Source organism: Scomber scombrus, chromosome 21, assembly GCF_963691925.1.
Source record: "Scomber scombrus chromosome 21, fScoSco1.1, whole genome shotgun sequence".
NCBI lineage: Eukaryota > Metazoa > Chordata > Actinopteri > Scombriformes > Scombridae > Scomber > Scomber scombrus.
The window spans coordinates 16,414,858-16,438,427 of record NC_084990.1 but is presented as its reverse complement, the minus strand read 5'-3'; the positions used below and the strand labels follow the sequence as shown (position 1 = coordinate 16,438,427).

Genomic DNA, 23,570 nt, shown 5'->3' with positions numbered 1-23,570 from the left:
TTAACAGTCAAGAGCAAAGAAAGTAACAAGCCAAATACTGTAAATGTGTATATTTCCAACACATCAGAATATTTATAATATCTGCCATTAAGATTCAATGCCTGACAACACCAACTTATCAGCTGCTAGGATTTAGTTTTTGTGTAATCATGAGAAAATGCATTCTTGCAACATATGACACATAAATCAGAGATATGAAATATTCAACAACCAAGAGGAGCAATCAATAATAAAAATGCACATCTAACTCTATGAGGCCAAATGTCTGTGGACATTGTTGAAAATCTCACTTTCCTGGAGAGGCTTGCCACAATTTTCTCCCATTCAGCCAAAATTGGGCTCCGATGTTGAGTGATAAGGTCTGACTCTCAGTCGTACACCTGATTCATCCCAGGGGTGTCAGATGGTGTTAAGGTCAAGCCTATGTGCAGGACAGTCAAGTTCTTCCACACCAAACATTTCTTTATGGACCAGGCTTTGTAAAAGGCTTTTACCAAACTGTTCACCAAACTACTGTCTGAAATCTCACTGTATGCTGTAACATGAGGATTTCCATTAACTGAAAGCAAAGCCATGAAAAACATCCACAAACTAAAAGTAGTGCACAAAGTGGTGCCCTGGTCGAGGGGTTTGAAGGGGTCAGTGAGCTTCACCAGTAGTGTTTGTTGGATAGTCAAACAGTGACTAAAGCAACCTCCACCTGTTTGAAATGGAGGAGGCTGCATCTGACACTTTTTGTAACTTACTGAAACTGATTGGAGGAAGAGTAAGAGACTGGCCAGCAGTAAGCACTTTTATCTCCACTTTTTAAATATGTATATTTTTCTTTTTCCACTTACTTGCCTATACACAATGTGTTTATGTTTGATTATCTCTCTATGTTAATCTACTGTACTTGTTCAGCTGCATGTCTTCTGTATGTCTATCCTTTTCTTAATCTTTTTCACTGTATGCGAGTACATCTGAGAGCTGTTAGAAACCGGAGTCTAATTCCTTGTGTGTTCAAACGTGGCCAATAAAGCTGATTCTGATTTGAATTATTATCGTGTACACCCCTCTCTATACCAGCAAGCTTTTCTTCCAATCTTTGACTGTAGTCTTTGGGAACCACAATAAGTACCTTTGCCTTCAGACTTGTTGTCTTGTGTCTTGAATGCTGGTTTGCGTTAAACCAGGAACCTCGGTTGCATGTCGTTCAACTTCTCTCCCGCTCATTTTAAGTCATCTCTCGGCTGTCGAATTTCAAATAACAGCAGTTAAAATAGCATTTTAAAAACTGAAAGTGTGTGTCTACATACTTTTCTTCATATAGTGTACATTATCTTATGTAGTATATCCTAATTGAAACACAAGGGACTGTAAATACATCACTCATGCATGTCTGTTTTACTGACATCCGAACAGGTCGCTGTAAACAATTCCAAATTGTAAAACATAATGCAATTAACTGTGTCTGTTTTAATGAATGGAAAACCAAAACAATACAATCAACATCACCAGAAGCAATGCATCATAAACCTGCACATACCTGACACACATACTCGTTCTATACAGGCTAAGTTAGCAGTAAATCGGACTCATGTAAGAGCAGCTAGTACAAAGAATGCCTGGTATTTGCCTTTAGCCTTGTTCTCTTAAAAGACATATTTTATGATAAACCACAACGACGCCGAGTCATCGAGAGGTCCCAGTCCTTTGTGAACCCTCTACCTGCTGGCCTCAAACCTCCCATTTGCCTCTACTTATATTTCAACCTGCCTTGATATAGCTATTTACTTGTCTGTGGGTGGTCCGGCTGGTACTAAAACAAATTCCCTTCCCCCCACACTGGCAGATCCAGCTATAGAGTACCCGTTTATCCGATTTCAGGAAAAGGCTAAAGCTGCCCTCTTGTTTTGCAGTTTACGTCTTCGGTATGAAAGAGGCAGAAAAGGATTGAGGGTGGGCACATGGGAGGAGGGGAACATTCAGCAAAAAGTCCCCCTGGCCAGGCCTCAGGACCACCTAACCTGTGGCTTCTATTCCTGACCCCGTAATGTGTGTGTGGGAGGGGGGATATTACCTTTTCGCCGACAGTGCTTCCCCATATTCCCTGACCCCACAGAGACATTACAGTGGGCAAATATAAAGCAGGGCTTCATGAAGCCTGAGCTTATCTGGGCTCTGAAAGTATGTGAGACATGCCTGGGAACAAAAGGCCGTCTCTCAGACTGGGAGCAGGCCAAGGGGATCTCTTTCAGCAGCCACAGATTGCCCTGTGTTTTCTTAATTGACAGACCCTGGCCACATTTGATAGAAATGACATGCAGCTGGCAGGGAGCCCCGGCCTTCCAGGTAGACCACCTTTCAGCAGGAAAATTGTCCTCAATCTAGTTCATAAAGAAGTTCGATGGAGGTCTCTCAGCCTGTGCCATCAACATATTGTGCTGTGGTGGATTACACCTGCATGGGAAAAGTTGACTCTCCAGAGTGTGTGGTCAGCTTATGGCCCCATATCTGCACTGATGGACATAGTGGTATTTTACAATAACTATTTGAGATAAATCATAAATCAACATCTATTAGTTCATAAATTTAGTTGGTAGTAGGTTAAATATTAAATGAGTGAATGAAACACCCACATTTAACAGTAGATACTCAGTGCTGGGGTACAGTGAGTAGGTGAGGCTTCATAAACCTATATGTTCCCCTTTCCCAGTCTGAGGAAAGCATGTCCTCAGCTGGCCAGATACAGTATTGCACTCTTTGCTTTTTTTCTTCTTTTTTTTTAAATAGGCCTGTCAATCAAGCCTGAAAGATGGAGCTGTTCTTTTAAGCAAATTTAAGCAGAATTACAAAATTGTTTGCTTGTGTAATCTGTACTTAGAGTTCTGAATTAATGTATAATTTTGATTTTGGTTGTTAAATTTATGGGATTTTAATTGTTGGGAAGCGGCATTCAGTGAGGCAACTCTGAGCATGCTACTGAGTACAGGTAGCCACTTATTACCAACAGATGCACTAAGTTGCTTTATTGACTTATTGTTGGTGAAAAGTCAAAAGGACCCAACCCTGAAAACTGCACACTTAAGAAGGCAATGCTGAAACATCGGTGCATGTTTTCCTCTGTGCTTGTGTTCAACAAATAAAACTAAATAAAAGCAAAATGCGAAATCTTTTTGGACTTTTACAACTTAAAGCCTAAAATGTAATTTCCAATACAATTCAAAGCTATTTTACTCAGAAAATTTGGGTATATAAATAAAATAATAAATAAATGACCTTGCAAATATTCTTATAGTCGTTTCTATTGATTTCCTTATTTGATTGATGCTTTATTGTGGTTTGTATACCTGTGGTTGCTTTGTATACAGGTTGGGTGGTTGTATAAAAAATGTCTGACTGTAAATGTTGTTTCTCTTTGAATTCTCGATCTCAGTGAGACTGTCTACTTCTTCCAACTCACTGGTCAGACATGGTTTGCAGCCAAACACACCATCGTTCCAACCCACAAAACCTGATAACAAGTCATATTTTGTGGAAATATGCATAAAACAATGCACAGGACATTCAGAGTATTTCCAATTGATCAGTCTGTCATTTGATGGAAACCTTCATGTCTTTCACTGAGTAGAGAGACATGGAGGGTTTGAATATTTCATAGAGTATAGCTTCAATTAAGAGTTGAAACAAGCTGATACAGAAAATCTATAGATATTATACAAGTATGGTTTTTCAAAACTGAAATACTTAATGGCAAAAAATATGTAACACTGTTTGTTAAAGGGTTAAATGAAGATATTTTTTGCAAAATTATACAATGAACAACTAAAAGATGTGCTGATCAAGAATTTAAAGACGTACTGTTTCATGCTTACGTATCTGCAGTTACAGTCAGTAAAAAAAAACATCTTTGATTTTAGCAAATGCAAATGATTCCCACTGATGTGCCAGCAATGACAAATAACAACATAAACTGCCAAAATGCCTTTGTCACGGCACATATTGTCAAAATCTCTTGTGTACATTTAGATGCTGGGCATCCCAAAGGCCTGAACTCCACAGAGAATAAAAAGGGGCCATATGGCATCCATGTCTCCAGTCCCAGTGATCCACTCAGGCTGCTTTCCCATCCGGTGTAGGAGAAAGGATTTCAGGGTGCCAAACAGTGTTGGTCCCCTGTGGATATTAGTGGGCCATGGAAGATAAGAAACTAGCCATCCCAGACAGCCAGTTCCATCAGCAGCAGATAAGAGCAGAAAAGGCCTCTGTGCCTCCACCTGAACCTCCACAGATCCACTTCAGGGCCTAATGTGGTGTGACTATAATCTCACAGCATTCATCCAAAAACAGATTTTTGTTTTTCCATTTATATTTTGATTAATTTATGTTTAAATTATCACACACGTATTGTTTCATAATCAGTCTAACAGTAAGCAGATTGTTTAGTTGCAGATATGAAATAAAAGCTTCTCTCTTTGCCACAGAAAGCCCCTCCATAAAACAAAAGTCTTTAATAATCATCCAGGCAAAGCAAATGATCATAGATGCAGGACATTTGGATATAATCATCATTTAATGAACAATAAAGCAGTTTTTCCACCTCTTGGGGAGGTGAGTGTCTGTGCGCATTATTTTTTTTAAGTTTGCTATTTAGTTTTGTACCACACTATGCATCATTGTTTAAAACATAAGGAATAATTTAACTCAACATTATGAACATGGGCACCTGGTATGGTATCATTGTCCTCCATCTGATTAAATCAGAGGGGGGACAGTTTTATACAACAACAATTTGCTTTCAAAAACCCCTGAGTGGTGAAAAGGCTACTCCTTTACAGACATTAAGTATATTGTTTCTACACAAAGAAGTGCTCATTTTAGCCCTAGAGTGGTTCAGATGCATAATTTTACCAATAAAATTAAATTCAAATTTATAGTATTGCACTATTGTGACAACAGATTTATGTTCTGACAACATATGACATGATTTACATGTGTTTCCTATGTGTTTTCTTAGCATAAAGAAATATATAAAGTACCACTAAGCTTATAATCTGATGATGGTATGAATCAGTGCTGAACGGTAAAAAAATTCACAACACACACACAAAGTATTAATGCATGACTTACACTCTCTTATCTAAATGCATCATACACAAAATAGCATGGTAACACTGTTGTTATTCTACTTTTAGGATGGAGAAAGTCTAAATTCTAGTTATTTACAGTTTATTGCTCAATATATAGCTCAGCTTAAAAACAAACAATGAAGAAATTGTCACAAGCAAGTAGCCAGACCTCTTATACACACATTCACACTTTACACAACATCAACAAGTTACTGAACAACCACTCAATGAAAAACTGGATCAATCCCAAATGTATCAAACTCTGTGTATAAGAGTCCAGAGAGCTCATTGCAACAAGTTAACTACCTGAAGCACTTTATATCATCTGTGCTGCGTTGTTGTTAAGGAGATTAATTCACACAACAGCCACAGAAAGACATTTAACCATCAGAGAAGAACTTAGCAACGTGTTAGAACGTGTTCTGATATTTTCTTCTTTCTCTCCTGGAGATGAAGTAATCTAGCTCTACTTGTTGACCACGTCACCGTATTCCCGCCACTGACTTTAAATAAATACTTGTCTCCACTTCCTGCCGCCATGCAAAAGTGCAGTATCTCCATTCAGGACCCGCCCACTTCACCTGAGGAGGTTTGAGAGCGGATGTCACAGCAGTCAATCATGACGTCACACCCCTTCTTATTAATTAAAAACATTGGCAACTTAAAATGACAGAAACCACCATTGCTACTTTGAGTTTATAGTTTGGCTCATGTCCCATCTGCTAACATGGAGCAGGTAAAAGTATCTAGTGTTTTTTTTTGTTTTTGTTTTTTTTAAAGGAAAGGTAACCGCTTATTTAGTAAAAAGGACATTTGAATCGCTTTACCAGCTAGAGTGGTAGAGATTTGAAGACGCAATTTGGAAACTGTCTTTGAACCAATGTTATGTCAATACTGTATTCTGGTTGTTCATTGGTTAGGGAGGACATTTTTCCTGTTTTGGACAATCATACATTAGCATGCAAGTACAATGAACTGATATAAGATAGGATATGATATGATATGATAAGATAAGATATTCCTTTATTAGTCCCAAAGTGGGGACATTTACAGTATTGCAGCAGCAAAGTGAACGCTAAAAAATAGGGTTACTCTCCTTCACACACTTTGAGTGAAGGAGTCTGTCACTGAATGAGCTCTACAGTGTCCCACATGGGGTGAGAGTCATTGTTTATCAGAGATGACAGATTGGCCATCATTTCCCACCACCTCCACCAGGTCAAGGGGGCATCCCAGGATAGACCTGGCCTTCTTTATCAGTTTATCCAGTCTGCAGTGGAGATGCTGCTGCCCCAGCAGACCTCCCTATAAAAGATGGCTGATTCCACCACAAGGTCCTCAGAAATTCCCCCTGCACACTAAATGATTATGAATACTGTATTGTAATGTATTTTTGAAATATAATTGATAATTTGATAAAATAAGAATACTGTATATTCAAGGAATGTCATCAAATGATGTATTAATTATTTAAACATACGTAACTTTCCACTAAGCCTCTGTTCAGAATAATCTATATGTTTATTGCAAAGCATCTGATATTTACAGTATATTTGGAGTTACCTGTCCCCTCTAACAGCTAAACTAAGATAAGCTTTATATCTAGCCTCTGTTGTCAGAGCCTGAAATCAAAGGTAAAATTACTGTGTACTGTTACCTTGTGACACTTTGAAAGTAAAAATTAAAACACTGTTTACTGTAACCATATATAAGTGCCAAATCTGACACTGTGAAGGACACTGGGGAGATTGTGTTTTGTTGTATGTGACTTATTGCCTTGTCTGTGAGGCATAGTTTTCTGTGTCAGCTGTGGGCATCAGTATGAGCTTTAAACATTTCTTTTACTGAATGTTCACAAATAGCCGGAAAATATGTATTGTGTCAACTGTACCAGTGTTAGTGTGCAAACAGACAGCTGCAACTGAGAAAATTACACGTCAGCAAAAACTGTTGAAAACACCTGATTATTAAATGCTTTTTGGAAGCAGTTACACATTACTCCTTAATCCTGTGTGATCTGAAACTTTATACACCAAGGACTCTGACTCTTAACTACTCTAAAGGGGACAAAGATATGAAAACTGATCATCTGAAAACTAGTGAATCAGTCATGAAACAATGGATTACTCAGAGAAAATATCAGCACTGAGATAATGCAACTAATCATCAATTTGGGACCAAAAACCACACTGGAAACAGAGTTTTGTTCTCACATTTCAGGCCTGAACTCAATGAACAAACCCAGCTCTCACTGCTAACATCCTGACATGGTCCAGATTGGGGATTGACACCCAGATAAAACTCTTCTTGTGCCCAGCACTGCCTGATGCCTCTCTCTCTGGTATTGTGCCAGGCGGATCCTTTTCCCAGCTGGCTTTCTACACAGGGAACTTTTTTTTTTCCTTCCTAGAGGCCCAGTAAAGATAGAGTGGGGAATTTTTAGGGGAAAAGATGGGTCACCACTTCCCTCCCCTGCCCTACAGATTCTGGTCGGTTAATGAAGTAACAACAAATTGGGCCGCGGGCTAATTTGGAGTGGCGTTTCCTGGCCCCTCTTGGCCCACAGAGATGTGTTTCATTTTCTCTTATCAGTGACTCAGTCATGTGGATTTACGCATGGACGCCTCTGTCTCCCCTGATCGCTGTGCTAATGGAAACTTCGTTAATGTCATTAATCTACAGGCCGAGACATGTACTAAACACATATTTTGCTGTTTGTGCTCCATTTGTGAAATAATGCTGAAAGCTGCTTTTACATCAGACTTTCTAGACAGTGAAGCAACAAAGCAGAAAAGAGACACAGTAGACAACTATTGTCAGACACTTTTGGTCTGTATTTTTTGAATAGTTCAGGTGATATTAACCGTTTTGTGCCTTCAAACATATAGACTATATCCCATTCCAAATGATTATATTCACCACACCCCACCGACTGTCCACTGTTGTCTCTCTTTGTCTTGAATCAGATCCTTGCCTCCCTACAAAGTAAACGATGAGACGGCCTCTAGCATCTTTCAGTGTCTGCTAAGCGTAACAAGATGTGATCTGTGATTACGGCAGAACGCTGAACTCTGATCTCTACTGGCTGGAGGACACAAGTTCAACACAGTTACTCACAATTTATCAGCCCAGATTAGTCAGAGGGCAAAATGCTCCTGCCAGGACGAATCCTCATCATGCTTATTATATATATATATTCTCTATTAGGTAAATTGGGATGTTTATATTGCAGGTAAATTGAGCGTATCTATAAAACTTGGCCTCTGGGTACTAAAAGTTGGGCAGGAGGCTTGAGGTCAAAGTGGGGGACTGGCAGGAGGGAGGTCAATAACAGGACTGCAGGCTAAGAAAGTGTAGGAATACACTTGCTTTTAAAGGACAAACAGAGCCATTATTGGTCAAGGTTATGAAGTGAAACATCATCACAGTTATCTTAATGCATTTTAGAAGTTAAGCAGCAACTACCACTGCTTGAGGGTGAAGCCAGTGCAGAAAGTGTAATGCCACCAATGGCTGCTACTAGATGCTGGCACAAAAAAAAAATTGGCTCCTGTTGACTCCCATTCAAAAGGCATCAATAAGTCATTATGGTCCCACTTGCCCTCTAATAAGTGTGCTTTTGGTAATTTTTGGAAATTATTAATAACATTTGAAGACTTATCATAGCTTTGATATCTGCTGTGTGGACATTGATAGACAGCTGTGATTGAAAATTGGCTCACTTACTGCTCTTTTCGGCTCCAGGACTCACACTGAGTCCGACTTTCTGAGCTACTTATGTTCGGGTGAGAAATCTCTAAATTCTTTGCATGAAATGTCAAAATTATAAAATATTGGCCACAATTCATAATTTCCTTCTATAAAATAGTAAAAAGTGATGGTGTTGCTGTTGCTGTTGAACTGGGCCAACACATTCTCCACCCAAGCAGTAAGTAGTTGTGAGTCAGACTGGTCGTGATGCTCTATTCACTCAAAGCAAATGAGAAAAATGTCGTAATGAGTAGATAAACTATGTGAGTAGTAACCAGAGCTAGCTCATCATGTGTTTCCTGTCCAGTCTAGGGTTACGAGCGGAGTAATTAAAGAGATGTTAATGGGTCTGACAGTTATGAGTCCAAGGAAAGCTTCAAATGTCACTTCAATTAGATGGCACCTTGAAGATGTTTGGGGTGGCATCACAACTGTGAAATCACAACTGTGCTTGGTCTGTCTCTCCACACAATAGGTGTTTATCATTCAATCCTGACATCCATGACACACATACTGTACGAACACTTACGAGTTTGTCTTTCACAAGTACATCAACACCTTCAAAATCTCTCTAAACTGAGCCCCTTGCTGTTAAGTTTGACTGATTCTAAACATGCATGTTTATTCATGCTGATTTTAAAATCCAACATTATTTCTTGCTTGGTTGATCGACATTTTGATGGCCATGCTCACAAAGCCACTTTAATGTTGTCATTAGTTATGCTTCTCTGGTGGCCAAAAGATGGATCCTTAAGTCCCAGTTTCCAATAAGGTTGTATATGAATGGTTGGAGCAGATAAACTACATCAAATAAATGAAAGAAAGACTCAATCACTGATGGAAGACGGGAGGAAAAGTCTGTTAATTAAAAATATGAAAATGAACAAAATCTCTGACACCGTTTTTGGCCCATCTCTGTACAGCTACGGTAATTCTCTCTCTTCCTTATATGAACATCATTTACTTAACAGGAAGCTGAAAAGTAACCAGTTTGACTATTTTTTCCCTAGCAGCATCTTGGTTTACACATAGTTAAGATGAAATTAATATTTTGCATTCATATAAATAATTAAAACTATTTTGATAATTACTTAATTTATGATTCAGTTGGTTAATGATACATGAAAATTGCTCCCATGCATTGTAATTGTATTTCCTTTGGTTTTCTAAACAAAAGTATTATCTTTTTTACAGGTTGTCTGACAATCATGCTTCAGGACAAAAGACAAATGGCCGTTTACATCAGTTTAACAGCTACTTAAAAGCAGAAAAACACTTAAGAAACATTATATTGTCACAAGGTTAATTGAAAAAATAGTGCAATAAATATGATTTAACAAAATTCCGTGCTTTTTATTCACACCATATAGTGCATTTGGATATGATTGACATCCAAATGGCAGTGTCAGATTTTATTCTAAGGCATTAACCTTAGATGATATATAATATTCCCAAATTACTTGTATAGTGAACTAGTTAAAATATTAATTTAAATATCAGAAATTGTAATTATTTTGTTTACTGAATGTGGTCTGAGAACATAAAATGAGTGACAGTGAAACAAAAGGACATTTTTATTTGTTTATTTTACATTTTTAGTTGCATTCGATTACACACATACTTATTTACATCCCATGGCGTATCGATGTATTTCACTGAGATATTTTTCTTTTTCCTCTCTCCTTATAGGACATACAATTTGTATTATGTGTACATGCTGCTACAGGTGGAAGGATGGATGTGTGTGTTCTTCATCCTTCCTGCCATCACAGTATAGCTCCTCAGTAAAGTATTTTTGTTCTGCACAGTGTTGTATTTCCTGACAAAAAAAGGCTTTGTACCGTGGATGTGTTATCTGATTGTGTTGACAACCTTCAATGGGATAAAGGAAAAAAAAGATTGAGAGAGAAAGAAACTGCAAATGGCAGACAGTAAATGTGTCCCTGCAGATGAGTTTTGAGAAAACTGATGACAACATCTTTGTTATTTTAATCCACCTCAAAAAACAAGAGGATCAATCAGAAGGTCCCCCTATACTTGTGTGTTTATAGTAACAACAGGCATGTCGTACTTGCCATTTCTGTCAAGGAACAAATATACCTTATCAGAGCTAAAATCCAAACACCAAAGAAAAGAGAGACTTTGAAAAGAATATGACAGCCTTAATTGGACTTTTTTCACTGCGGACATTTTGACATGTCACGGTAGAAAAAGCACAGGTGTAGTAAAATTAATTAAGGCTGCTTTCCATTTAGCTGCCTCCTTCTTTGGACAGTAGCATAAGACTGAGCCACCGTCCTGCATGTTGTTAGTAACATTAGTGATTTTCCTGTTATGACAAGTCAAAATGTCTGCCGTGAAAAAGGCCTTTACTCTGGTTTTTTTTTTCCTTTTTAAGGATGATGGTCTGTTTTGTTAGTGAACCAGCTGTCACAGCACACATGAATGAAACTGATGAGCCTCGAAACAACATAAGCAGACTTTGAAAGCAGCAAGAGATTAAAATTAGATTTATTCTTAGTTTTAAGAAGTACAGTATATTGCATGCTGCCAGAGGCCAAAAATGCATACTGAATAACCAACTTCATTGTTGTGCCTTGGTATGAAATGATCAGTTGCTATTGATCAATAATTTAGAAAAGTGCCAGATTATTGACAGGAAGACAAAATATGTGAGGCCGGCTATGTTTGAGAAATCCCCCCATACACTCAATCACTGGAACAGAAATTGCTCCGTGGTATATAATAACACGGCGATGTTTCTTTCCCCCCCTGCAGATCAATGCTAATTGAGGTCCTACATGATGAATGTAGTCTGAAACGTTTTAACCCACTGACTGCCTAGCAACAATACAACACGGACAGGCCTCTGTTGGGTTCCTGCTTAACACTGAGGATTTTTTTTCACTGATTGTTATAGTTGCAGAAGTTATGTTTTTATTTCAGTAAATGTTCTGCTGTAAATTGAAATTCCTTTTCTGATACAAAAGTGTGTTATCTATTTTGTATCATTTGTAATTTTGAGGGGAAAAACTGTATGATGTCACCCAGACTTGTGTGTAGCTTTGTTTGTAGAGTTGTTAAAATAAAAAAATAAGCTCAGTTTGGTTAAATAAGGGCGTCTACTGCACACATATGGCACATCAGTTTCTACATGAATTGAAATTTCAAGATTTTCTTTATAACTAATGACACTGTGTTGTCTCCTTGGAGGCATGGCGGTGCAATATGATGATCAACACAGCTAACAGAAGGATGCTGGTCGATCCCTGAAGCCCTCCAAACACAACTCTCTGCTGGTGCAAATTCAGCTTGTGGACAGCACACAGCAGATGGGCTAAACCATGCCATCAAGTGGAAAATAGACCTGTTGTGTTGTCACAGAGACAAGTTACAATATAGTCTGCCAATCGTACCACCAGAGGAAAGTATAAGAGGGATTTTTTAGCACATAGCTGTGGCAACGAGGGGAAGCATGAATTCTTAGTGTGCATTCACTGCATCAAGTATTAACAAGATCATAACATTGTTTTTTCCCCATAATCTGCCTAAGAAGTCAAACATTTTCTCTTAAGTATAGAGAAAGAGAGCCTTGACCTTCTTCTTGAGCATAGATCCTGCAAATTTGACATTAAATATCACTATATGGTTCCAACATGTGCTGTAGTTTAGATGTCATGCAGCCTCTCAAACAAGTAGAGTAACAAATATCCTGACTCATTGCTGCCACCTTGTGTCAGATTAAGTCACCTCATCTCAGAACACACCAGCGCAATGCCTCGACAAAGGCCTGCCATGTTTGACAATCAAAGTAATAACAAGAATGTTTAAACACAACATTTTATTGAAAGAGAAGCAATCTGTGGGCTGGAATGAAAAAAGGTGGATGAAGGTCATTATTGTTTTTTACATGTTTTGCAATAAATCTGTAAAGAGCAGACCCTTAATTCACCTAAAATCATGTTGCTGATACCTGAGTTGTTGTTTTTTTTGTCTTTGACTTGTATATTCGGCACTGAACACTGAATAAAGTGACACACGACTACATTACAAGTATCCTAAATATCCTTCCATGCATTTGTACACTTCTTTATTGAGTAATAGTATAGCCATGGCACTAGACAATTGAATATTTTTAATATAATTCATTTACTGCATTACTGGGAAACAGCATCTACACACATACTTTTAAAAGGCCTAATGAGAAAGACTCATAATGAAATCCTATACTTATTTCAAAGACTAGGCTATACAAGAATGCATTTATTAACAATATGGACTGAAGGGTTGCTTTACTCATGTCACAAAAATGTAATTTTCTAATTAACCCTAGAAGCATCTGGGTGTAGTTTTGGTGTAAAAAGAGAAAGAACATTTTTAATGACAGTGAGTGAGGTCTGAGGATAATCCCGAGGATACTGTTTCTGGAAGATACGCAATCAACAGCACAAACAAAATTGCATTCACCTTTATTGTATTGCGGTTGCAGCAGAAGTCTCAGTAGTAGTGGAGACAATAAAACATGTACAAATAAAACCAATAGCCAGACACAACCTGTGATAAGTGACAGAATATTGATGTTGGCACATACATGCAAAATAAAATGTTTAATTAAACTCAAACATGTTTTAATGTTTCTAAATGAAACATAAAATAACAGATTCTTACAATGTCCTATACACAAAGGACTTTGTTTAAAAACAAACAAAACAAAATATGCTGTACTAAGAGTTGCCTTTTGAAAAAGTCACATTACAAACACTGAAAGATTAAGAAAAAGTTCAGCAATATGAACATGACACAGCAGTTCTTAAAAGTACATGGCTTTCTTCAGTCATATGCAAGAGAGGAGAATTGTTTTCAGTTTTTTCTTAAATAAGCATCTTTGATCACATTCCAGTGAGGTTTTTTATTCTGCCACACGAACATAAGTGCAACACATCCATGTCTTCTTGGATTGTCTTCACATTTCTCCGAAGAATCCACATGTCCGAGTGAGGCAGCTGACACTGATCAACTCTGTTGTGAAGACACCTGTAACACAGGAAGGTAAATGTTGATTACAAATGATCAGTTGTCACTGAAAATAGACAAATGGTTGACATGAGGCCCTGTCTGGATTTCTCACTTTTGAACATAAATATGTCAGAAGCTCACACAGTAGATGTACTACTGATATCACCTACCTGTGTGTACTTGTTGGACAGACAGATGGCCCTTTAGCTATATTTGGAGATTGATAAAGGGAGCAAACCCCAGCACATCCTGAAGAAGTACCAGCGCCCTCTGTAAAGGCGGCTCAACATCAATCACAACGTTACGTTTCCGTAGAGGATCGAGGCTTGATTCTGTCACATTGTGACAGTGATTCACCTTCAGGGACTGCAACTTCGGGCAGTACTCTGCGAGCGTCCTGTGAGCACAGCATGCAAAAATCTTACAGATGGGTGCTCAAGTGAGGTAAAGCATGTCAAAGTGTGGGTAGAGTGGCACAAAGTTAGCTGGATTACACTAGAGAAAAAAGACATGATGTACCTGATGGACTGGTTCCTGACCCGCAGGCAACCTGTCAGGTCCAGCTGCTCCAAGCTCCTGCAGTTCTTGGCCACCTCCTCCACTGACTCGTCAGTGACATTGGCATTGACTGCCAAAGATAGGGACGTCAACTTCAAACATTTCTTGGCCAGGTAGCAGATGGCGTCGTCCTTGAGCTGGCGGCAGGCGGTGAGGTCGATGGACTGCAGCCCCCCACAGTGGTCAGCCAGGCTGCGCAGGGACAGGCTGTCCACCCATTCGCAGTGTGCCAGGCCGAGGTGCTGGAGGTGCGTGCAACTCAAGGACACGGCCACCAGGGAGTGGCGAGTGAGACAAGCACACCCATTCATGTCCACTCTATGCAGGTGCTGGTTCTGTCCGATAACTGGCAGCAGCTCCTTGTCCGTCACCCAGTCTGAACAGTTCTGAAGTGACAGACTCTGGAGAACTTTGTTGTCCTTTAACATCGAGCAAAACGCTTCCTTGGGGATGCATGGTCCAACCTGTGCAAATCACAACAGAGCAGAGAACAGGCTTGTTTTTATTCATGCACTGCCTTTGCATATATATTTAAAAGCTGGAAAACATAAAACAGCAACAACTCATCAGGACTTACCGGGGACAAATTAAAAGTCCTGCAGTTGGCTAGATACACCTGGATGAGGCTGTGGAAATGCTTGCTCACCCTCTGCAAGCTGACAATGTGTTGCAGTGGCAAATGGCATAAAATGTGAGGAATTAATACATCCTCCCAGGGCAAATCCAAAAGATGACATCTGCTGGAGAAACACAAACCTTGTTTTACAGCCTGAACTTTGAAACTGCTTCCACAGCACTACCACGGCAGCACAGTATAACAGTCCTACACTTTATATACTAAGCAATAACAGTGGCAGCAACATTACATTAGCAATAGTGAATGTCATGTCAGGCTTGTCGCGATAACTGGCTATGTACTTAAACCGAAGTCAGTTTCCATAAATAAACCGAAGCTACATTTCTCAATGCCTTGGTTGTTGTTGCTAGCTGAGTAACATAGCTAACGTTAGCTCGCTGACAGCCGCTCCAGCTGCTTTTAAAATACAAAATTCAGTATTTTAAGACACACTTACGTTCCCATTTTCGCCTCTTCATCCATTCTGACTTGGCTATGTTATACACAGTTTTTCAGGACGTATTGTTCTCCACAAAGATGCCAAAACAGCAGATTTCCCTTCATCATTTTATAAACGATAGAAGAATAACCAAGCCCAATGCTGCCTTTGCTTACTGTCGGATGAATGTATGTTAAATTAAGATCGGGTGGCACATAGTAATAAACAACGCTGAATTAGACAAGATATGGAAATTGAGTCAGTGACGAGAAGTAATGATCACTGTGATGCAGATATCTCTTGTTATACATTATAAACCATGGTATCCACTTTGTAAACTAATTCCCCACTTGTTCTATTGGTAAAGCACATTTTACCTAACTAAAACAATAACTATCACCACCTTGTGAATAAACAGTGGATTTATTGTCGTTTTAAAACAAAAGTATGTCTATATGAATATTGGAGACGTCGTATTTTGGGATATTTAGGTCTACTGTAAAGCTAGACATAAGCGTTTACGAGGCACAAGTGAACGCGGCAGTTTTAACCTTCCGGGTTCACGTCAAAGATCATAAGGCACTTACATTTAAGGCACTATGAATTAATGTAATGTTTATCCTTTCATTTCTATGTTTACTGCACTGTTGCTGTGTATGTTTTGTAAGTGAGTGATAAATAAAGCTTATTTGAAAGAGAAAAAAATTTAAGGCACTATGATCTTTATTCATTTATTTATTTATGTACTTACTTACTTACTTACTTACTTACTTACTTACTTACTTACTTACTTACTTAATTTGTGCAGTTCCCTCATAATTGTGGCTTTAAAAAAAATATATATATATATATAAGATTGAAATGTTGTGCCTGTAATTTCTTCTATGTCCTTTTTGAAATTTGTTTAACTGTTTTTTTGTGATGATTTTCCTATATTTGTGTATTATTTGTTTATATTCTGTATTTCAATATTTGGCCAATAAAGTTGAAGGGGAAAAAAACATATTGGTTTACTCTCAAGATTATATAATAACTCTTTCAAATGTTTTTAGACCCCCCCCCCCCCCCCCCCTAAACTTTATAATCATACATTTGCCAGAACGAGTTGGTTTCCTGTTTTTTATCTTTTGTGCACAAAATAATGTCATCAGTCTCAGCTTACAACAAACTAACTAGTTACAAAGTGACCTGTATATAGGTCTAATCAGTAAAGAATTAAAATAATAGGCCATACTGTTTTGTTACAGAATAAAATACTGTCCAGAAACAAAATAAACAGTCTGTCATCATAATAAAAACAAATAAAACACGCAATTGGGGAAGTAAGAGTAAAAAATCCTGTATTTTATCTACTGAAGTTCTCATCTTAAAGTTAGACTTATTTTTGTAATTGTCAGTAGTAAAGAGGGAAAGAAGCAGCCAAATGAGTGTGTTCTTCAGACCCATACATGTTCATTTGTTTATTTAATTTCTCTTCCAATTACCTGTCACTGTCCTAACAGCCACACTTCATGTTACATGTGTTGAACAAATGACGATCATGCCAGCTCACCTCTGCCCAATAGAACAATGAAGCCAGTCATGCTGAACAATTGCTGACCCATGAGTTATGTTTCAGGGAATGAGACGAGCCAACAGGATAGCTGAGTGAATACTCACTCTTGACTGACTACAATCCCATATACAAGCTAGAGTCCCAGCATGGCTAATAATTCTATATTTGATTTCTCTGCTGAGACTCTGGATGGACAGCCGGTTCCGCTCAGTACCTTCAGGGGTAAGGTGCTTCTGATTGTCAACGTTGCCACCTTCTGAGGGTCAACAATAGAGGAGGTAATATTCTGCAGGAGCACTGACTGATTACAGTCTGATCACATTATCTCATAACACATAACCAGTGTAGTCATTTATTGTATTAGAGGAATATGATTTTGTGCTCTTTTCCCTCACTCACTCCTTAGTACCACCGACTGAATGCACTGATGGAAATGTATGGTGACCTCAACTTCACTGTCCTCGGTTTCTCCTGTAACCAATTTGGTCTTCAGGCACCTGGTAGGTACCTTAAAGCTTTTGTAATTTGACAGAGATGGCAAATAATTATTAAATGGACTATGATGAAAGTAGTAATCAGATTTTTTATAATAGTAATATCACACTGTACAAATCCTGTATTATACATAAAGGTTTCCTGTTTGAAATGTTTCTTAAGTGCCGAATTATATGAAACTAAATGAAAGGACCAGTGTGTAAGATTTAGTGACATCTAGCGGTAAGGTTGCATATTGCAACCACATGAATACCCCTCCTCTACCCTCCCCTTCAATGAGTGTAGGAGAACCTATAGTTACCACGAAACTCGCAAAAACACAAAAGGTCCTTTCTAGAACCAGTGTGTCCATAGAAACATGACGGTGCAACATAGTGGGCCTGCTCCCTTTGTAGATATAAGGGCTTATTCTAAGGTAATGAAAATACAACCATTCTTCTTTTTAGGTGATTCCACATTAATTAAACATACTTATGAATATAATATTCCATTTCTTCCAAGTCCACAAGATGCCACTAAATTCTACACACTGCACCTTTAAAGTATAGTAAAAGTACTCATATGCAGAATTATCCTTGTCAATGTTTTATGAATACATTATTGTATTGTTACTATTGATGCATTAACATGTGAGCAGTACTCTAATTTTGTAGTTAGTCCAAGTGAAGTTAATCTCATTATATCCACATTCATATGAAAGGTAAATGTAGTGGAGTAACAAGTAAAATATGTCACACTGACATGTAATGGAGTAGAAATGTGAAGTAGTATAAAACAGAAATACTAAAGTAGACTACAAGTATGTCAAAAAGCACAGTACTTTTGTGAATGTGCTTAGTGTAAATCCACTCATGCTGTTTTAAAGAACTAAGACAAAGTTCTGAAAACACACATTATGATTTTCATGATGCATAAGTTGATAACACATCATGAATAACTCTTTTTACTTATATTTTCACAGAGGTGAATCATGAAACCTTAAATATTCTGAAGTATGTCAGACCTGGTGCAGGGTTCGTGCCAAAGTTTCCTGTCTTTAGTAAGGTTGAGGTGAATGGATTAAATGAAGAGCGGCTTTTCACCTATCTAAAGGTAACCTGCTTTGTATATAGGATTGAAATATACATAAAGGATTAATGAATGAATCACTCATACTGACACTGTCATTACTCATTACAGGAATCTTTGCCATTTGTGAACCCCGTTATTGGAGATTTAAAGAAATTCTACTGGTCCCCAATTAAGGTTAATGATATTCGGTGGAATTTTGAGAAGTTCCTCATTACTGCAGATGGCATGCCCTTCAGAAGGTAAAATCATACACAATAGACTTCATACTATAAACCTCATTAGGTCTACATTAGGTCTAACATAGATGTAGCTATTACAGTGGGTCTAATGTTTCATCTGTGCTGCAGGTATGACCTTCACTGTCCCATTGAGAAAGTGGAGAAGGACATTGCAGACCTTCTCTGATGGACTTTCTTTAATTTATCACCGGTGGCAGAGTGATGATCGCCCAGTAAATGCACATGTGCCCCTGAGCTGGATCTGATGGGAAGAGGAACAGGACTCAGAGTTTCAGTGCATTCACTCTGAGAACAAGTTCCCTTCAGCCACTGGAGGTGTTTTCATGTCACATCGCACTTTTCTCTGATATGATGAAGTCTGCTCCTGTAAAATAAATGTGAATTAAATACTACCAAACAAATCATCATGGAGTTATGATTTCTTTTGTTTTCACTCTTGATATGCTATTACAATGTTATTAATAGATTCATACAAATCGGTCAGTGAGCAGTAGAACTGCAACGATTAGTCAATTAATCCATTAGTTAGTGGCCATAAAATGAAAAGGTAAATATTTTGATAATCAAATAATAGTTATAGTTATAGCTATATACTGATAATCAAATAATAGTTATAGTAATTTAGTATAAAGTATAAACGCCAATAACCTGATGGTTACAGCTTTTTAAATGTGAAGATGAGCTGTTGGTACTTTATATATATGACAGTTAACTGAATATCCTTAACGTGTAACATTTTGGACTGTTAGTAAGACAAAACAAACAATTTGAAGACCTCACTTTTGCCTCTGAGATATAAGGAAACGATTAATCAAAACGGTCAGCAGTCACTACTACAACTTTATGCAGACATATTGTATACTTTAGACTAATTTAGGTATGTCTTTATTTAATGGGGCTATTTTGTGTGCTTTTTAGTGCCGTTTTTTATTATGTTCAAACACAATTGTATGATTAGTTTTAAGTTTTTGGCCCTTATGTCGACCCATACTTCCAACCTCGCGCATGCGTACTTCTGTTTCTGTCAGTCAGCAGCAGTCAGTAAACATGGCTGGTGTTGGTTTCCGACGCTGGGCCCAAGCCCTCTCTACAGCCAAAAGGTCTGGCTTTCCAGCCCTTCTGTCGGGAAGTAGAGCAGGTCAGTTATGTTATAACACTTTAAACAGCTGTGTGATGAATCTCTTTGGAGATACATGTCCGATTTTAAAGTTTGAAGCCCCGAACTGACATAACCTTGACACGCTAACGTTAGCTAAGTTGCTACCGCTGTTCTGAGTGAGGGTGAAGGCAGACTGAATAACATTTGTTGTTTCTCTCCGAAACTCTTTCTCTATGTGACATGTTTTATTTGCATGTTCATGTATTGTTGTTTCAGCCTCTGCTTCGTCAAAGGGTAGCCAACCTGGTCCTTACCCGAATACTCCCGAGGAGAGGGCAGCTGCTGCAAAGAAGTACAACATCAGACTGGAGGACTATGAACCATATCCAGACAAAGGCGAGGGGTGAGATTTATTATGAATGAATCTGTCATTCATAGTAGTTTAAACTGTATTTCATTTATTTGTGGAGCGAAGACCGATGCAGGAAAGTGAAATGTCCTCATGTTTATGTTTACCAGATGCACATGGAGTATTTAAATAGATGACAAAAGCCATCATTATGTGTTTTTGTAGCTACGGTGATTATCCAAAGCTTCCTGAAAGATCTCAGCAAGAGAGGGACCCTTGGTACCAATGGGACCACCCTGACCTGAGGAGGAACTGGGGCGAGCCGGTAAGATAGTACTGATATTATATGCAATTGGATTGTGCAATGACAAGTTAATTTTTCATCTGTAAAAATGTTCCATTTAAACAATCGTGGTCCCTATTAATAAAAAAGTAAAGAGATCGTCATCAGATTAATGCCAACTTTGGGTGTTTATATAAAATATTTTAGATTTCTCATCCTTTGATGTAAGCCTAAAAAAATTCACCATCTCTTGGGGTCTAGATCTTAGTTATCTATCTTTCTTCATGCCATTCAAAGATCATTTGATCATTTTTTCCTACACAATTGATAGTGTTTTGATGCTGCAGTAAAGACACATGAAACACAATGCTGACGTAACATTGTGTAATCTCTGACAAAAATCATACATGCATAATCGTATCTAGAAGGACCTTTGTTGCTTTATTTTCTAAGTGCATCATTTTATTCCTCTTTAAAGGATCTCTTATATAGACAGTGTTCAGATCAGCTTGTTTGCAGTTATTTCTCCACAGAAGGCAGTGACTCTGTACAGTCACCAGTTGACTAAGAATAAATCATTCTGATAGTTTGGGATTGCTCAGTTTATCAGTGATTGCTCTCTGTCTGTTTTTAGATGCACTGGCATTTTGACATGTACATCAGGAACCGTGTGGATACATCTCCCACCCCCGTGCCCTGGTCCACGATGTGCAAACAACTGTTCGGTTTCATCGGGTTCATGTTGTTTATGTTCTACGTTGGGGAGGTATTCCCAGCTTACCAACCTGTTGTAAGTACAGACCGAGGAAAGTAGTTTTCAAAGTGTGTGAAATGGCTTGGTCATCATAATTGTTTAAAAAAACACTCTGGTTTGGGAAATTATTATTATGATTATTTTTAATTAATTCTAATAACTCCTGCAGTGGCCACAGGTTCAGGACCAGAAACATTACAAACCCCCCAAGTGATTAATGACTCTCTGTGTGCAGTGGTTATTATACTGTGCTGAATTGTGCCTTAGATGCACATACATACACTGTGTGTGTGGTTAATCCCATGAAGACTAGCTAATGCTTATGCTTGTGATAATGGGGGAGAAAGAAAGATGTATACTGTGTCAGTTGTTCCTCACCAACAGATTTGTCATTCCTGAAAGTCCAAGTAATATGGTTAGGTGGGGTGACTCAAATGTCTTTCCTGACTGATATATATGAAATAAGTGTAACCTCTAATAGGTACATATGGAAATACTGCATGAAATTAATTGATATTGATTTTTTAAAAGTTCACAGTTCTACTAACAAGCTGTGTAATTATGCCTGTTGGGTTAAACTAACAGTGTTATGTTGTCATATTTTGTATCAGCTTGGGTTGACAGCTGAACCCGTTATCCAAAATGTTTTTAAGGAAAATATAATTACACTTTTCTTCTCAAGCACTGCAGGTATTTCAGTAGTATTAACAAGTCATCTAGACATCTTTGAGTGTTTTACCTCATTACCTGTATGTTAATTTGAACCTGAAAAACAAAATTTCAAACCTTACTTTGTTTAGTTGTCTGACTTACTTGTAAACTTAATTTGAGACACTCACTTTAGTCAGCTGTCTGTGAGAGACAGTCAATTAACAAATTGATATTCTCAGTGTAATGGGAATATTTATTAAAAAAAATAAAAAAAAGAAGCTTTTTCTTGTAAGCTATATATGACATGAATGCACATTTGTGAGAGATGGTGTGATTTCAGATCTTTTCATAACTCCTCACAAAATAGTTATTACGGTGTTAAGTGTCACTGGGCTTTACAAAGAGACGGCCAAGTAGACATATCATTTATAACCAATATAACCATTTATAACTCATAACAATGTATTCAACAATGGACCCTGTTCATTGTATTTTGCAGTTTTCCGGCTGTCTTGTCGGTTTTGCAATCACTTAATGTCACTGTTTCCACATGAATGCTTTTAATCATTTCAAATACATTATGAGCAAGACTGTTAAGATAAAAATAGAGTTCTATGAAAGTATCAAACTATAGCAGTTTTTAGATGTTTTAGTACATATCTGTTTAGTACTGTGCCACCTGTACAGAAAATGTTTTGGATAACATGCACAGTTTGATTAAAGCCTTTGTTTCTGTCCCAGGCACCGAAACAGTATCCCTACAACAACCTGTACTTGGAGAAAGGCGGAGATCCTGAAAAACAGCCTGAGGAAGTCAAGAATTATGAAATCTGAAGACTTAAACCTGATTCTACTTATGTACATATATTTCTGTCAAGAATAAAGACTTAATGTTAACAGTTACCTCTGTGTTGCTGTTTTTTGTGTTGAATGAAAATTAATCTGCCAGAGTTTTTTGTTTTTTACAATAATTGGTGTTGAAGGACAGGGTCACAATTTTTCAAGTCTGTCTTGAAACAACAGTCAGGTGCCCATATGAACACTGACAGGTGTTTCCTCTTTAAATCCCCTTCAAATGTGCTTTCAATATGTATGATGGGGGCCAAAATTCACTGAGTCCACACAGTCATTTGTGAAGAATTATCAACTTAAAGTTTTTGAAACATTTTTTAAAAAGTTTATGCAAAGCTTATATGAGGCTTCAGCAGTCTTTTTATTTTAGCATCAAATTCCCTCTGTTTCATCAGACACTTGAGCTGCAGTGAAATTATAGTAACAACAAACCCAAAGAGGATGGAGTACCTACAAATAAGTCCAGTTACCCTCGATTCAGCCCTCCTTGGAAAACTATGTCCTGGATGGCAGCCAGATTCAGCTTCAGACTACTTTATTCATCCCAGAGTGCAGTTTTACCCAGACATTATACAAAACAAAAACATACAGTTGTAGTGGGCTGTGCCAGAAACAACAGATGAGGACAGACGTGCTCACTGACACCTTGTGTGGCCCGTGCATACTGACTCAGACAAGGGTCGGGCATGTGAAGTAGACATTCAAAGCATAAATAAGTAATAATAATAATTA

General features: G+C 38.0%; 3 protein-coding genes across 4 annotated transcripts; 2 read left to right on the top strand and 1 right to left on the bottom strand.

Moving 5' to 3' along the window:
• Positions 1-13,336: 13,336 nt before the first annotated feature.
• fbxl15 (F-box and leucine-rich repeat protein 15) lies at positions 13,337-15,645 on the bottom strand. Of its 2 annotated transcripts, none has more exons than XM_062442790.1 (5): positions 15,509-15,645; positions 15,013-15,175; positions 14,397-14,899; positions 14,048-14,274; positions 13,337-13,895 (listed from the first exon to the last, which is right to left on the bottom strand). In XM_062442790.1, the coding sequence occupies exons 1-4, from the start codon at positions 15,532-15,534 to the stop codon at positions 14,085-14,087; spliced, it is 882 nt and encodes a 293-aa protein (XP_062298774.1). In that variant the 5' UTR covers positions 15,535-15,645; the 3' UTR covers positions 13,337-13,895; positions 14,048-14,084. The 2 variants fall into 2 exon arrangements, with proteins under 2 accessions (XP_062298774.1, XP_062298776.1); XM_062442792.1 differs by having other exon boundaries at positions 15,013-15,172.
• Positions 15,646-17,191: 1,546 nt separating this feature from the next.
• gpx9 (glutathione peroxidase 9) lies at positions 17,192-19,016 on the top strand. The gene is made up of 5 exons (XM_062442422.1): positions 17,192-17,323; positions 17,452-17,545; positions 18,502-18,632; positions 18,720-18,850; positions 18,959-19,016. Exons 1-5 carry the CDS (start codon positions 17,192-17,194, stop codon positions 19,014-19,016), a joined length of 546 nt encoding a protein of 181 aa, XP_062298406.1.
• An 839-nt stretch (positions 19,017-19,855) lies between these two features.
• Positions 19,856-22,889, top strand: ndufb8 (NADH:ubiquinone oxidoreductase subunit B8). Its single transcript, XM_062442433.1, has 5 exons — positions 19,856-19,988; positions 20,226-20,352; positions 20,524-20,623; positions 21,216-21,371; positions 22,728-22,889. Exons 1-5 carry the CDS (start codon positions 19,856-19,858, stop codon positions 22,818-22,820), a joined length of 609 nt encoding a protein of 202 aa, XP_062298417.1. The 3' UTR covers positions 22,821-22,889.
• The last annotated feature ends 681 nt before the right edge of the window (positions 22,890-23,570 follow it).

Excerpts from the sequence above, each read along its gene's own strand:
- fbxl15 (XM_062442790.1), bottom strand. The coding sequence starts at position 15,534 with ATGGATGAAGAGGCGAAAATGGGAAC. Across the intron at positions 15,176-15,508 it reads GAAGAGGCGAAAATGGGAAC|CAGATGTCATCTTTTGGATT; the intron begins GTAAGTGTGTCT and ends GTGTTTCTCCAG. Across the intron at positions 14,900-15,012 it reads GGACTTTTAATTTGTCCCCG|GTTGGACCATGCATCCCCAA; the intron begins GTAAGTCCTGAT and ends TGATTTGCACAG.
- ndufb8 (XM_062442433.1), top strand. The coding sequence starts at position 19,856 with ATGCGTACTTCTGTTTCTGTCAGTCAGCAGCAGTCAGTAAACATGGCT. Across the intron at positions 19,989-20,225 it reads TCTGTCGGGAAGTAGAGCAG|CCTCTGCTTCGTCAAAGGGT; the intron begins GTCAGTTATGTT and ends TTGTTGTTTCAG. Across the intron at positions 20,353-20,523 it reads TATCCAGACAAAGGCGAGGG|CTACGGTGATTATCCAAAGC; the intron begins GTGAGATTTATT and ends GTGTTTTTGTAG.